The sequence below is a fragment of the Capsicum annuum genome, chromosome 4 (genome assembly GCF_002878395.1).
Source record: "Capsicum annuum cultivar UCD-10X-F1 chromosome 4, UCD10Xv1.1, whole genome shotgun sequence".
In the NCBI taxonomy this organism is placed as follows: Eukaryota; Viridiplantae; Streptophyta; class Magnoliopsida; order Solanales; family Solanaceae; genus Capsicum; species Capsicum annuum.
In genome coordinates this window covers 162,323,675-162,339,725 of record NC_061114.1, presented here as the reverse complement: position 1 = coordinate 162,339,725, position 16,051 = coordinate 162,323,675, and the positions used below count along the sequence as shown (strand labels likewise).

Here is a 16,051-nt window from a genome sequence, read left to right as displayed (position 1 = left end):
AAAAGCGCAAAGTTGAGGTTCAAGCCCTCGAAATTCATTCGAAATCTTGTGAAGGAAAATAAAATATGCTACTAAACTAAATTCGTCGTTTCGAACTCAATGGAGATATCAGATTTTTGAAAAGAAGTTATTTTCATAAAATTGAACCCCAAGATCCAATTTCATAATGTTTTGAATCGATGATTAAAATGAGATCCAAAGGCCATAAAATAATATCAACCATGCTACCAATCAAAATCAACATTTGGAATCTCCTGGCGTAATCTGTTTTTCCTTTTGACACCCAGAATAATAAATGTTGATCGAAGTCAACTATAAGGCATTTTACCATCTAAAAACTATAATCTTGCACATATCATTTTGACTCACACTAAGAACTGTGTCAAATATTCCCACACTCTAAAAATATTTCAGCAACCTTGGGAAGGAATAAAATGATCAAAATTCATAAAAGAAAAAATTTCATTGAATCAAGTCTTTACATTTAATCAAATAGGAAAGCAAGTAATAAAAATATTGTGAATTCTTAAAATTTATAGAGAAAGTTATGAACAAGTTGATGTGAATTTAAATATTTTAGATATATTTATGGATGTTAGATTATGTCTATTAAAAAAATAATTACCTTTATAGAATTAAAAAGGAGGTTAGCAATTGAATTGATTACGTTTTTTTGTTTTGTGTCAAATGGTTACTAGGTATGAAGTTATGGGTCAAATGGGTAATGGGTTATTAAATATGAATTTAAAAAAAAAAACAGAGAGCTCTCTTCAGTTAAGTTTTTAACAGTTCTTTGAGTTTTAGCTTGTTTAGTACAATTGGTAGAGTTCAATGATAATATTTTTAAAAAAAATTATAAGTAACTTTACTCGGATTCTCTTTTAAAATTAAAGAGTTGTTAAATCAAAATAAAAGAAATACAAATACAACACAATATAATATGATTCGATATTTTTATGAAATGATGTAGGGAAAATGGAAGAAGCAACATTTAAACCAAATATAAATTACCATATTTTGGGTTCTTAGCCTAAATATAATTTGATGGTTGATTGAAAATATTTTTTACAATGCCACTTAACTTCAACTAATTAAATTATGAATCCTAAAATGCTATTACAAAGTAGGATTAGAACATGAGTAAATAAATATTTTTGTTTAGCTTATGAAAATAAACTACAAGTCTACAACCATCAAATTAAAAAATAAAGAATTGAATTCAAGAAGCAAAAGAATCCACAAGTCAAGGAAAAAGAGAGTAGTTCTGGTGCTCGATTTTAGGACTGAGGTATGAGTCAAATCATGATAAAGAAGGTTCAGCCTAATAAAAAAATAAGAAGAGTCCGATAATGATCGGTCTTTATTAGAAATGCCAAAAAAAAATCAGATTCATAAAAACAGAAAGATCCATTATTAGAGAGCAGTTCTGATTCCAACAGATTATTTCTTTTTTTGATATACGAAATAGAGGATTCCACTAAGTCGATTCATTTCCCTGATTATTCAAATTGAAGCAATTGGATGTCCAACTTGATTTTTCAAAAAGTTAATAAATATGATGGGTATATAAAAGATTTAGAGTGTGTTTGATTGACTTATTCTAAGTGTTTTTAACTTTTCAGTTCTTTTTACCTTGATGTTTGAAAAAAGATTAAAAAAATACTTTTAATTCCTTAATTTTAAGTCAAAAGTGTATTACTCTCTAAGACGATATTTGAATTAGCTTTTGAAATGAGCTTATAAGCTAAAAGTATAATTAGGAAGAGCGTATTATAGTCATCCTATTATATCTTCTCTATGGACTATGAAATTGTTTTCAGGATTTAATAAAATTTGTATTTTACAATAAAAAATTCAAAGACATGTTTAAACGAAAATATGAACAATCAAATGAAGCTCGAATTTTATTTTCACAACTTTAAACTTTAACAATAAGTTCAACTCAACTTATGAACAACAACAAAATGAAGTTCATACTCTTTTCTGAAAAAGAACAAAATCAAACGTTTAGAAAAAGATAATGATTGGAGGATTTCAGTCCATCGAATTCTCAGTGTGCCCTTAAGAAAATTATTCTCCTCAAGTACCCGAAGTTATGTAACATATCCTTCAAGAATAAAATAAATCACTTCGACAGATTACCGATACCTCAAACTCTATTCAACTACAAATGCACTAAATGTAGCAAATCATACTTGAGTTTTTTAAGAAAGAGAAGTGTTTTTACTTCAAAATTTCATCATTAAATCTGAGAAAAAAATCTATTCATTTATAGTCAAGTGGTGGTGCTTCATAAAGGAAGTAATGATTCTGAATAATTGCATTGTTTTATACCATCGAACATACCTGTGCCCGCCGATGCAGCCACAGTCGCATTTTGTCCAAAAATAAAAACTTTCGTCCACATGTGGGCTCCATCTGTGTCCGCAGATGATAACTTACGGATATTTGTATTTTCAAAGAGTGCCCCGAAGGGTTCCGTTTCTTCGAGGTGCGTAGTGAATTCATCTGTACATGCTCATAATAGAAAATCAATTTATCTAATGATGATCTCATCATCCAAAGTCGAAGTCAAGCGACAAGAACAACGGCACAAGGCTTGCTTTCTTCTTGCCTCACCAACAACAAGGAATATTTCCATACTTAAGCACAAGAATATTTCTTTCTCCCACAAATGTGGGCGACACAATCATTTATAAAATGAAACTATAATTTACTTCTTTTCTCTCCATTTTCCATTCACATTTCAATTAGAACCCAATATATAATACTTATTATCTTACCCACAAATCAAAATAAGATTTCAACCATTTCATAGAAAGTAAATCCCAATAAACCCCCTTGGCAAATTTTGGGTTTGACAAACAATACTTTCTTCACCTTTTGAATGGAATAATAACCTTTTTTCCTCTTAAATTTAACGGTCAAAATGAATTGTGCTATGAAATATAAAATAAGAACAAGAAGAATAAATAAAGAGAGAAGAGGAGAGACTTCTTTATTTCTTTTGAGAGATCATAAGATTGAGAATACAATGAATAAAACTCTCTATTTTTAGGGAAAAATACTCCTAGTTTCTGACTAAAATACAGATACTTCAAATCCTGATAGATATCAACTAGATCTTGATAGATCTTATTTGATCTTGAAAGACATTCACTATAATAAAAATACATTTATAAAACTCCCCCTTGAATGTCTAATTTATAGATAATGTGTCTCATTAAAATCTTACTAGAAAAAACCCATTGGAAAAAAATTTAATGAAGGAAAAAGAGTACACACCTCTATTAATACACATTTCGCTTGCCTCATTAAAAATCTTATAAGAAAAACCCAGTGAGACAAAACCTTGAAAGGAAAAAAGAGTACAACGCGTATTTTCTCCCCCTGATGAGAACATCAATAAGTTTTTGCATCCCGATCTTGTACACTATCTTTTTGAAAGTTGTAATTGGAGGAGACTTGGTGAACAAATTAGTCACATTGTCACTTGAATGAATCTGTTTTACATTAATTTCATCATTCTTTTGGAGCTCATGTATATAGAAAAGCTTTGATGAAGTGTGCTTTGTTCTTTCTCCTTTTATGAATCCTCCCTTAAGTTGTGTTATGCATGTTGCATTATCTTCATACAAAATCAATGGGTACTTTGTCACATTTTAAACCATATTTTTCTCAAATGAGATGTATCATGGACCTAAATCATACACATTCTCGGCTTGCTTCATGAATAGCTATTATCTCAGCATGATTCGATAAAGTGGCTACGATAGACTACTTTGTATATCTCCAAGATATGGCAGTATCCATATATATAAACACATAGCCTGTTTGAGATCGAGATTTATGTGGGTTAATTAAATTCTCAGAATCATCATAATCAATAAGATCGAGACTGAAAACTTTAGAATAATATAAGATCATATGTTTGATCCCATTTTGATGTCTCCTAGCAGGATCAAAACTATACCTTGCTAACAAATTAATCGAAAAGGCTATATCAAGCCTCGTAGTATTTGCAAGATATATTTTGTCAAGCGACAATATCAAACATTTCATGTGTGACATCTTCGAGTGTGTGGAGTGCAAATCAAATAAGTTTTCACTTACCAAGATGCACCCTTTCATGTCACTTGATAAATGTTTCTACGTCGGCATGCTTAAATAAACGTAGAATTCAGATCCTCGTAATCTTTTACAATATTGCGCCAATATTGTATCAAAGATATCGTCGATGATTTCTTATTTTGTATCGATTTACAATGCGACATAATATTTTAAGATCTCATTACTTCATTATTTTCAGGTACCTGAACCTTTCATAAGGTTTAATGAAGTATTGTGTCATGGGCTCTTCAAGAGTACATTGCCTTCTTATTATGATTATTTGCTCCTTATTTTTCAAGGATTATTTCATTTGAAATCGATTGGTCTACCACGCTTCACGCATACAAGACTTTGTCCTTTAGGGACACAAAATAGGAGCACTTGCAACTTAATATGAGATGCTTTAGGCATTTGACTTGAATTATCTTTTGAATAAAGATCTATGATAATTCTTAACATATCTCATAGTTGCTTATAATCTCCCCCTTATGTTAGGAAAACTAACATACATCCTCCATCTTCTTTGAGGAATCCATCTTTGTGCATCATGGCATATTTATTAATCGTATACCGCATATCAAAATTATTGGATGGCAACATATGGTTCTTGACTCAAAACCAACTTTGAGGGAGAATTAATCATGATTTATTGGTTTGATGTATACAAGTACTTTTGTATATATCATATTTCAAACCAACATATGAAGTTTTGTTCCCATTAGCAGTGGTTCAGCTATTTATCAAAGGCATTCAATGTTAAACAAGCATTATCAAGATAAATTATCTTGATTACATAATCTGAAAATTATGTTCTTAACTCAATTCTATTGAGCAAATAATTTTATGAATGTAAAACGGCAGGTTGACAATAAATGTACATGTGATCATTTTATTGATGCATCTTAACATATCACATGATAGGTGAACGGGCCCTTATTCACCTTTTTTACTTTTCAGATTTTGAGGGATCAAATCCCAATAATAGTTGGTCCAACCAACTTGTCATGAGAACAAGAAACATAAGCAATTGTTGAAGAATTTTATTTCTTCAACATATGTCAATACTCAATATGCACATTTTTCGCAATGTAGCAATCGTTCATGTCAATTTATGAACTTTTATACTAGTAAACTCCAAGTTTACCATGACATATGCCTTTTTTCTTTAGTAAATTTTAGATCTACTATTACATGAATAAACTTTTGAATTTACTACTTCAGAAGTAGATTTCAAAGTAACTCCTCTCAATTACTTTGCCTCTTTTAGAGGTGAGTTGTGATACCATTACAATCAAGTGCACGTTTACATTAATAAGCTTCTCATTCCCCAGGAATGGAATATAATCGTGCCTTAAGCCTATCAAATTATGATAGCTTAGTCTCTTTTAAGATATTGCTAATTCAGGAGCAAATCGAGTCATACATATGGTTATAGAAAAATTTTCTCCAACATATCTTATAATCATGATAAACGTGTAAAAATATTATCACTTTTAATGATTATTATCATATTCTTCCTCCACGCTTATATCCGTGCATTCAATCACTTGTCTTCGATCTTTCAGACATATTATGCAATGCTATCACATACACTTCAAGAATGAAGTAAGTTCTCATATATCAAACTTGTCATATATTTTTATCACATTCAATTCATGGAATGGAGCATATTTAATGGATCGTATTTCATGACTTTTCACCAAATACCCATTATTTTGTCTTAGTCATCATAATATCATTAGTATGGTACATTGAGATTCAAACTCAACGTCTTATCTATATAAAGGCATCTTAGGCATAAAACAATGGGACTTGAACCCAACATATTATTATCCCTTTTGATAATATTGTTCTTGAGGAATAAATTTAAAATATAAATGGTTCCAAACCAATTATTTTTCCTCAAATTCAACAATAGTTATATTATTAGTAGCAAAAGACAGATAACATAAGGAATTACTAACCTTGAAATTACCTTTAGATTTATAATATCACCTTGTTTTGGTAGAGTCTTGTGTTGTACCTTATTTTGATAGAGTCTCTTGCTGATAATGTGTTATGAAATATAAAATAAGAACAAGAAGAATAAATACAGAGAGAAGAGGGGAGACTTCTTTATTTCTCTTGAGATATCATAAGATAACTAATACAATGAACAAAATTCCTCTATTTATAGGGAAAATACTCATAATTTCTCACTAAAAGACAAATACTTCAAATCCTGATAGATATCAACTAGATCTTGATAGATATTATTAGATCTTGAAAAACATTGTAAATATATTTATAACAAATTGATAAATTTTGGGATTTTTAAAAGCCATAAATACATACACTCTTTCCTAACTAAGTGACTGTTTAATTTAGACATACCCCTAACAACTCATATAAAGAATATTTTTATTACTTGTCTTTAATAATTATCTAGAAAAGAATGTAACTTTTTAATAAGTATTTTTTAATTTTGTAAAACTCTCTTTATTTGAAAAGGATAAAATTGAAAGAACATGTTATTATCTTGTTGATTATTTAAAACACCACATGAACAAAATGAAAAGTTAGATAACCACTTATTTAAGAAGGAAGGAAGTATCTCCCAACTTGCCTCAGATAGAAAATGTGGAAAATATTGTTGCAAAAGGTGCTACCCACATTTTTCCATGCCAAAAACACCGTCTGCACCTTGACTAGTTTTCTCTTTGGGTTTGTGCAAAAGTACCTTTCAATCTAAATAGTGAGAAGGAGAAACCAAATTTGTAGGGTTGTTAGCCTTTATTGTGGGGCACTTTTAGTGACGAAAGGAGCCTTTTGCCAAAAATAATACTACTAGGAATCAATGGAGGAAATTAAAACCAAACTGTCGGTGACAATGGCCTTTAGGACATTAGTGGAAAATGATGCGTCTGTCCCTTTACTTTTTAGTGGTTTACAACTTCACTTTTCATCAGTATGGAACTCTATTTCTATGGTTACTTGTACAATCATGTTATAATCTTTGACATCTATTGATCTATACTTTGATCTGCACCTTTCATCATCAAAGGCAGACATAAAAATGACAAAACATGTGAGGAAATTTAAGATGATAGTGACCCCACCGGCACCCACAGGGCAAAGGGTGATTTTTTTCTTTGGTTGTTAAAATGGGTAGGGGAAGGGACACTGGTTGAAGATATTATAAGGTCGACAATCCAACTCTCGCTACCAAGGTCAAAGTTCAAGTAGCCAACCAATTGATCGAATATCAGCAAGGAAGAAGAAACCAAGAATACTCGTATTTCATTAGCATTTTGCTGAGAAATTCAGAGGAATTATTGCTATGATTCTCAATTTTGACAAGAGTTTATTTAATACATATACACTTAGTTTAAGGTCAGTTCTTGATTTCTGATTGAGAAGATCACTGACCCCTTCTCCCACAAAACTTGCACATCAAAATGTTATCTAGTTAATATGACTAAGAGGGGAGGAGGAGGAGGGCACCACCATAACAACCTCTCATCCAAAACCCACCAAATAACCCCGACCGACCTTCTAGTTGAAGGCAATGAGTAAAAATGAAAGAGACACTATACACAAAAATCATTAATGGAACGAGTACTTGATCTCTAGAAGAAAATTGGTTAGTCAAAGCTTGATGACCGGCTCCACCTCCCTCGTAAATAGTCCTCTAATGAGACATTGTGCTCAATGCTGCTCATTGAGAGAGAATCCTCCTCAACACCAAGGAATGCAAGGTTAAGGTGTGACCGGAGATTAGACTGTGAAAAAGTGTCATCTTCCAACATATCGGCCCCTTCCATGGCATTTATTGGTAGCCTTGTGTCGGATCCTTCTGAACCATTGACTTGTAACCTTACCCACTTGGTTGTTTCAGCATCGCCTTTGAGCAGCTTTGAAACCTGCAAATCCTGCGCGTGTGAACACTAGAGACTTCTATGTCTAGCAAAGGGCGAGGAGATTTAACAAAACATACAAATATTGTTGCATGCGGAAAATCATAGAGAAAAGAGAAGCATGATCCCTAAGTATTAAATAAATTTCCTCAATCTTGAACGCGGTGTAGATCATAAAGCCAAAGACGAGAACAGGGAAGTTGACAACATTCAATCATGGCAAGTGCCTGAACTCACTTCACACCTGATTATCGCTCAATTCACTTAGATGCTAAAAGGATTCTTTCAAAAGATCATGCGCCTAAGATTTCTCCTGGTATTTAACACGTGCAGAGTCAGCAAGGGGATGACTTACAATGCTCATTTGTGGACGAGCTCGTGGAGCACGTCTGATACAAAGGGCAGCAGCAAGCACCATCCTTTCTACTAGCTCACAATCATAATCAGAACTCAACTGTGGATCTAGTAATTGGGCATACTTCCCACTAGTTAGAATTGGCTTTGCCTGCAAATTTGGACAGTTGATGTTGTAGTTTATGATGCAAAACCAACTCAGTTAGAAGGTAATTGAGGAGATGAGTACACAGACATACCCAAATAACCAGACTCTCTTGACCCTTCGGGCAATTGCTACTTATGGGCTTTCTTCCTGAAAGAAGCTCAAGAAGTACTACTCCAAATGCATATACATCAATCTTGTCATTAACCTTTCCATACATGAAATATTCAGGAGCCAAGTAACTGCAGCAAAACACATTTTACCACAAAAAAATCAATAAAGGGAATAACACATCAAACATTTTCTATTCAATTTCTCTTTGAATAAGTCCACATTGTTTTATATGATGAGAACTTACAGGCAAGGATTAGTTTCAGCAAATAATCCTACAATACAAATTATACTCTTTTACAAAACTTTTTGCTTGGCATTTCTTTTGGCAGTGGCATCCGTATGTGTCGCCTAAAGGACGTGGGAGACAGTCGAACAGAGCCATGAAACTAATCGGCTTCATCTTCTCTTTTTGCCATTGTAGGGTTTAAATGTAGGATTTTGAAGCATCCAAATATGATAAAAATATTATCCCAGCAGATGCTGAGTATGAGACCAAAAATTGCAAAGCAAGAAGAGATTGTTCTATGAGGCTAGGATATTGTGAGACCCCTAAAAGATAAATGAAAGTTTCATCAAAAGCAGTATCCAGATTAAGAATTTCCCCTTAACCAACTCTCCCTCTCCACTCGGCCCCTCCAAGTTTCTCGAAGTTTGAACAGGACTACAGAGCTAAAGAAAATACATACCCAAAGGTTCCAGCTACATCGGTGCATGTAATATGAGATGAGGTGGTTGTTGCCCATTTAGCTAGTCCGAAGTCAGAGAGCTGAAAAAGGAAAAGGCCAACTAAACTACTAGCTAGATCAAAGTAGCAATCTTTATTCCAAAGATGACAGGAAAGAAGCAGCAAAAGAGTACCTGCGGCTCAAAATCATCACACAGTAGTATATTTGATGATTTTACATCACGGTGGATCACTGGCTGATCATCTCTGCCATGAAGATATTCTAGTGCTTCAGCAACACCAACAGCGACTTTGTATCTCTCTTTCCACCCAAACACAAGTGGATCCTTATTATTACCTAAATGAACAACCTCCTGAGTCAAAAAGATTGAAGACCTGAAAATCTTCTATATTTGTTCACAGCTCTAATTCTACTTCTAGACAATATTTTGCCTCTAAAAACACAAAGTATAGGATGATATGGTAGAAACTTCATTGGAAAGAGTCAATATTTTGGAAAATGCTATTAGCATACCATGTAGATTCTCTTCAAGGCTCCCCCTTGATAGAAAATCATATACAAGGAGAAGGCGGTTGTCCTCAAAACAGAATCCAAATAGGGAGATTATGTTTTTGTGACTCAAGGCAATAATAATCTCAATTTCCAAAACAAACTCTCGCACTGCATCTTCAGATTGTTTTAAGATCTTCACAGCCAGTTCCTTGCCATCAGGAAGGCAGCCTTTGAAAACCTGGCTGCTTCCTCCTTTACCAATAATGTTCTCTGTAATCATGAAAATGAATGTAAGTCAACTATAAATATGCACTCTGGAGTCTTTTTGTGAATATGCAGCTGAGAAAAGCACTAACCTGAGGAAAAGCTCAAGGTTGCTAAGAGAAGTTCCTGGAATTTAAATAATCTACACGTTGCAGAGTACTTCTCATGAAGTCCCTCCAATTCTCTTGGTAAGGTTCTTGGTGAATTGTCCGGAGACGATTTGGAGGATGTTGTCTCGTGATTGACAGGAACAATTGCACCACTTTCTTCATCTAGCACGGGAGCATGAGTTTCATCAGCAGCAGACTGTTGATCTCTCTTCTCTGAATCCTCAATGCACAAAAGATGTCTACTCGGCAGACACAATGCCCACTGAACAACAGAGAGTTTTCTTATTGATGAAGTGTCTGCAGCTTGTTGATTTGATAAAATGACTCGGCTAAGCAATGGCCAACCAGGTCTCACTTCAGGCAAATCCTTGATCAGCAATGTAATTGAACTAGAACCTGACTCCTGCCTCTGCACGGGTACTATCGCCATTGAATTATCATCATGGTTATTGTCTGAAGGCTCTTCATGTGTTTGGATACAAGAATTATCAGGCAGTGGACTGCCTGGTGAACAGATTGAACAGTTCTGTTGAAGGGAATTCTCTGCTGATGCAGAAGCAGCTTTCAGTAATGCCTCACCCAGAGTCTGATAACCATCTTGCCTGCAGGAATTTGTTGGCCTCAACCCGGTGCTGTCGTTTAATGCTCTAGAGTTCTTAGTCAGTGTCCTCTGAATTACACTAAGCAAACGATTCCCATGGTGATGCTCAAGTTCTACATACAGAAGCAGGAAAACAAACAAAGCTAGAAAGTCAGTAATTATGAATTACAGATATTGCTCAATAAACCAAAAACAAATGTAATGTCAACCTTTTGAACTGGCATACGATGCTAATGAGGCCTCCCTTTGAAAAACAATTTTTCCATTATTAACAGCCAAGACTGAACAATCTTTTGGCAACTTTCTAGCACAGTACTTTGCAACTGAAGCTGATGATCGAATTGTATGATTGGCAGCCCCGACTATAACATCTGTTGCTAAGTAAGAATTCGCCTCACGAACAATAATTTTTCGGATTGATGTACCTCTGCAGATCTTTAGCTTAAGATCCACCTGCAATAATAACAGAAAAATATCGAACTTTCGCTCCAACAAGACATCAACCATATGAAACAAACTGACAAAAACACTTTATGACGCCTGTAAGAACATATTTCCCATCCTTATTTATCCCCCCCCCCCCCCCTTCCAAAAAAAGGACCATCTTTATGAGATCATATTAGAAGGACCAAAAAATTAATGCCGCAATATTTCCATCCACCAACAATGTCATAATCCATTCATCGTCCCTCCCCACAAGAAAATAGAACACTTGAGAATGGTTTTTCATCAATATAAAATATTTTCCCTAGACATAAAATTTAAGTCTGAACTTAAGCCCCAAACCAAAAAATAAAAACACTTAACCTTGTGGGCAAAATAATGAAATTCAGAAGGTTTACCTGCTTCAGATTACAGAAGCCTTCATAAACTGCAAGAACAGAGTCAAATGCTTTGACCAACGATAACAGTGAGGACTTCCCATCACGATCTACAATTTCTGTGCCAACATAATCAAAATCCTTACAACTTTAATATAGCACGGAAAGAAGAAATAGAAAATGAAAAAAAGAAAATAAGAACAGAAAAGTCCTACTTGGACAACTCAAAGAAGACACGACATTTTTATGTTAACCCCAGAAAAGAACAAAATTCTCATTCAAATATTCACATCATCACATCAAAAATATGACAAATTGTACTGGGATAGGGAAAGGGGAATGTACCAAAACAAGAAAACAAACACACAACTTTCTTTTAGAAGCTGAGGCAAAAGAGTTCCAACAAAAAAAACATTCTATTGGAAAGAAAAGAAATTTCAGGCATTAATAATTCTTGTTACAGTATTTTCAAGTTTCCAATTTGAGAAAAGTAATAATATTAGCAATAATTCTTGCTTCCCAATTTAAACTGTAAAAAAGGAGGGTAAAAAAATACAGAGAAAATGACACGAAATTTTTTCAGTTTCAGCTTTCAGGAAAGAAAAAAAGCTCACTCCAAATTTCCCAATTTCAGCTAAAATAAACGAGATTTTGTAGAAAAGTCCCAAAGAGAGGTGGGGGGAAAACCCAATTTTAAAAAAAAAAAAAAAAAAAAAGGAACCAGCAGAAGAAACCATTTCATTTTCCAGGATAAATTACAGAAAAACAATCTGAGAATTCTAGTTTCAAGGGGAGAAAATGAAAACAAACAAAAAGGGGTGTCAAAAAGTCGCAGCAGAAAAAAAGAAAAAAATTTTACGAAAGGAAAATATTTCCATTTTGAATAGGCAGAAAAACGGATACCATTATTGTTAAGAACATGAAGAGCAATGACACGATCACCAGGTTGAGCAACTTTGACAAGAGCCCATGTTAATAGCTCTCTACTTGCACCATCCATCTTTACTCCAACAATAACTGTTCTGTTACCATCTTCTCCTTCTCCTTCTCCCCCAGCAAGAACACATTGTAACTGTGTCATTTTTGGCGCCAAAGGGATTTTATGAGAGCTGAGATTATTATTGAGATAAACTGAAAAAACTACTCATATATAAAGAGGAGTAAAAGACTAAATTTAAGCGTTTGGTTTTTTTTGGTTAGAAGAGTAGTAGTAGAGTAGATTGGTTTTCAAGGTTAGATAGAGAGAACAAATGGTTAGAGAGAGAGAAGTGAGAGTTAGGAGTATTAATTGAAGTAACAATGATGACTTGGGTGTTTCTTGTTTGGTCCACTTTGAGGGGTTAGCAGCTTTAATACCAACAAGCTAAACCGCCCGCCACCCATAAATTAATACGCAACTCAACTATTACTGCTGCTCCTTAGAATCAATTTAGTTGGTCATTTTATTAAAAATAAATATTACTCTATATTAATTAATTAATTATTAAATTATTAAGTAATTAATTAATAATTATTTTTTTTATATTTATAATTAATAATATATTATATTAATAATTATAATTTTAATAAATATTTTTAGGTTCAATGAATACCATTAATATAAATAAAGAATTATTTTATAAATTCTTAATAATCATATAAAATGAAATGCATTTAACCAAAATGAAATGAAAGAAATAATAGTATAGGTACGGAGAATTCTTTTAAGATTATTTATTAATAGAATATCTTATTCACATAAAATTAATGAGTTTTTCTTGTATAGCATTTATATATTTCAAAAACAATGAAATATTAAAAATAATTATAAATAGTGAAATAATAATTGATAGTTAATAACTAATCACAATTACAGTGATTTTAGAAGTATAAAAAGAACAATATCAATATCTTCTTTAATTACATTCTATTGACTAATTTTTAAAAATAATAAAATATGAAATATTAAATAATTATTAATTTATTATTGGACTTTTAATTTTATATTTTTAACCAATTAAGACGTGTACTTATATTCCTTACCTTCCATTTTATTTTTTATTAATCTATTAATTCAACTTCATCTACTAACTAGAGAAAATTGAAGGAAAGATGTCTTTTAAGTTTTGATTGAAAGATTGATGACATTGACCAACTTAAAGGTCAAACATCATTAGAAAACTTGATTAAGTTAATTGTGGACTTGATTAATATTTTCAAAACTTTCTAATCTTTTCAAAAATACAAATCAACCCAACCCACACCCTCTTCAATCCAAATCAACCACTCTCTCCTCTCTCTCGACAGCTTCTCTCCTCTCTCTCCCAACCGACAGTTCTGCAAAATTTCTCCCTTCAACCCTCGGCGACTTCTACCTCCGACGATAAATAGTTGGGCTTCGAGTTCCTCTCTTCAATTCAAATCAACCTGTCTCTCATCCCTCTCTAGACAGCTTCTCTCAACTCTTTTCCAACCAACTGTTCTTCAAATTTCTCATTTCAATCCTCGCGAATTTAATATTCGACTACAAATAGTTGGGCTTTGAGTTTCTTTTCGACTTCAACCTTCACTTGACGTGACAGCCTTGCTTTCCAGCCACAACATCTTCGAATTCTTCATCGTTGCTTGTTTGATTTATTGTTATCCTTTTGATTTGCTGGAGGACAACAATGCTTGTTTCCAAATGAAAATGATATATTAATTTTTCAAGTGTAGGTTTATGTAAGAAAACAAAGATAAGATGGATGAGGTGTGGATAAATTACTATGGCATGCCTGTTTATTTTGGTTGGAAGGAGTTTGTCATAGTTACTGGACTAAAATGTTGTCCTCCTTCTCAAGTTATACCTATTCTAACCCAAAGTAATTCTTGGGCATCATACTTAAATTGTTGTTGATGTATTTGTTGATATTTGTACCCATAACTAAATTTTTACATTTTATTTATTCGTTGACTTATTTCAGCTAATTTCTGAAGGTGTCGATTTATTTTATTTTGTCTATGAATTTTATTTAATCCTTAGATTTGAACTTATTAATTGAAAAGGAATACTAGATTCAAATATTGCAATAGATAATGTATTTGTTGCAACAGACGACACATCTATTGGAAAAGTCAAACAGATTTAGACATATGTTGCAACAGGTAGGTAATTTGTTGGAATTTATCAAACAGGTCTTTCCACTTTTGCAACAGATGGACTTAGATAGAAACATCGAGATAATGCAATAGATGACCAACCTATTTTAACAGATAAATTATATGTCAGAACAGGTAGAATAACTGTTACAACGGATGGAGAATCTATTGCATTATAAAAATTCAACTTTCGTTAGACATAAAAAATTATCACTACGTGTAAAAAGGTTAAAGTGAATTGAAATAAAAAAGGCAGAATCCATCGATGGTGTTCAGTTCAAACACCTAAAATAAAATAGGCATCAAGTAGATAGTGTTCATTTTAAACACGTAAAATAAAATAGGCATCAAATGTGTCAGTCTGACACATTTTGCTGACTTGCCGACACTTGGCCCCCAACAGTCATTCCCCCCTCCAATTGACTTATATATTCATCTTCCTCCAAAAATTTAACCCTAAATTCTCAAATCTTCTTCTTCATCGTCATCTTCTTTTATCTATCCAAATTCTTCAATTTATTTCTTTCTTTTTTTCCAATTGAGCTTGACAATGTCGAGCACATCTTCCACTATTTTTTGTGATAAAGATTTTTGATATTGTAAGTGCGGTCATGAAGCTCTGTTAAAGACTTCTTGAACTCAACAAAATTCAAATCGTAGGTTTTTTACTTGTAAGATTTTAAAGGTAATATTTTTTTATTTAATTAATTGATTAATTATTGACTTGTAATTATTTTGTAATTGTGTTCTCTTTTTTATAGAAATTGGGTGGATGCAATTACTTTGATTGGTATGAAGAACGATACTCTTCACAAGCAAATCGTGTAATCTGGGATTTGTTGAACAAAGTCAAGGCTTCTGAAGAGAAACAAAATCGAGCAAGAAGATACTACATTATTGTCATTATTGCTACTGATTTGGTGTTGTTGGGTACATGGATATTCAAGCCTAATTGCTAAAATTTTTATGGTGGTGTGTGTATTTGCTACTGATTTGGTGGTGTCGAGCACAAGGATATTCAAGCGTAACTGTTGAAAAATATCAAAAAAATTTAGGCATATGTTGTAAAATTTAGGTCATTTGTTGGAAATTATTAAATAGGTCTTCACACTGTTGCAACAGATTAGACTTAGATTATTCACAGAAATAATATTGGAGTAATGCAACAGATGACCAACCTATTGCAACAGATAAACTATCTACCAGAACAGATTCAATATATTTTACGATAGATTGACAATCTATTGCATTATAAAAAACTCAACTTTCATCAGAAAAAAATTATTACCACTACATGTACATGTAATAAAGTGAAGGGTGACTTGAAATTAAAAATTGTTA

General features: G+C 32.8%; 1 protein-coding gene across 2 annotated transcripts; it reads right to left on the bottom strand.

Annotated features, from left to right (window-relative positions):
* Positions 1 to 7,370: 7,370 nt before the first annotated feature.
* On the bottom strand, positions 7,371 to 12,948 carry LOC107852495 (probable receptor-like serine/threonine-protein kinase At5g57670). Of its 2 annotated transcripts, none has more exons than XM_016697531.2 (10): positions 12,497 to 12,948; positions 11,615 to 11,712; positions 10,982 to 11,225; positions 10,154 to 10,885; positions 9,819 to 10,067; positions 9,478 to 9,641; positions 9,306 to 9,385; positions 8,600 to 8,747; positions 8,362 to 8,511; positions 7,371 to 8,012 (listed from the first exon to the last, which is right to left on the bottom strand). In XM_016697531.2, the coding sequence occupies exons 1-10, from the start codon at positions 12,672 to 12,674 to the stop codon at positions 7,734 to 7,736; spliced, it is 2,322 nt and encodes a 773-aa protein (XP_016553017.1). In that variant the 5' UTR covers positions 12,675 to 12,948; the 3' UTR covers positions 7,371 to 7,733. The 2 variants fall into 2 exon arrangements, with proteins under 2 accessions (XP_016553017.1, XP_016553016.1); XM_016697530.2 differs by having other exon boundaries at positions 7,371 to 8,021; positions 12,497 to 12,926.
* Between the last annotated feature and the right edge of the window lie 3,103 nt (positions 12,949 to 16,051).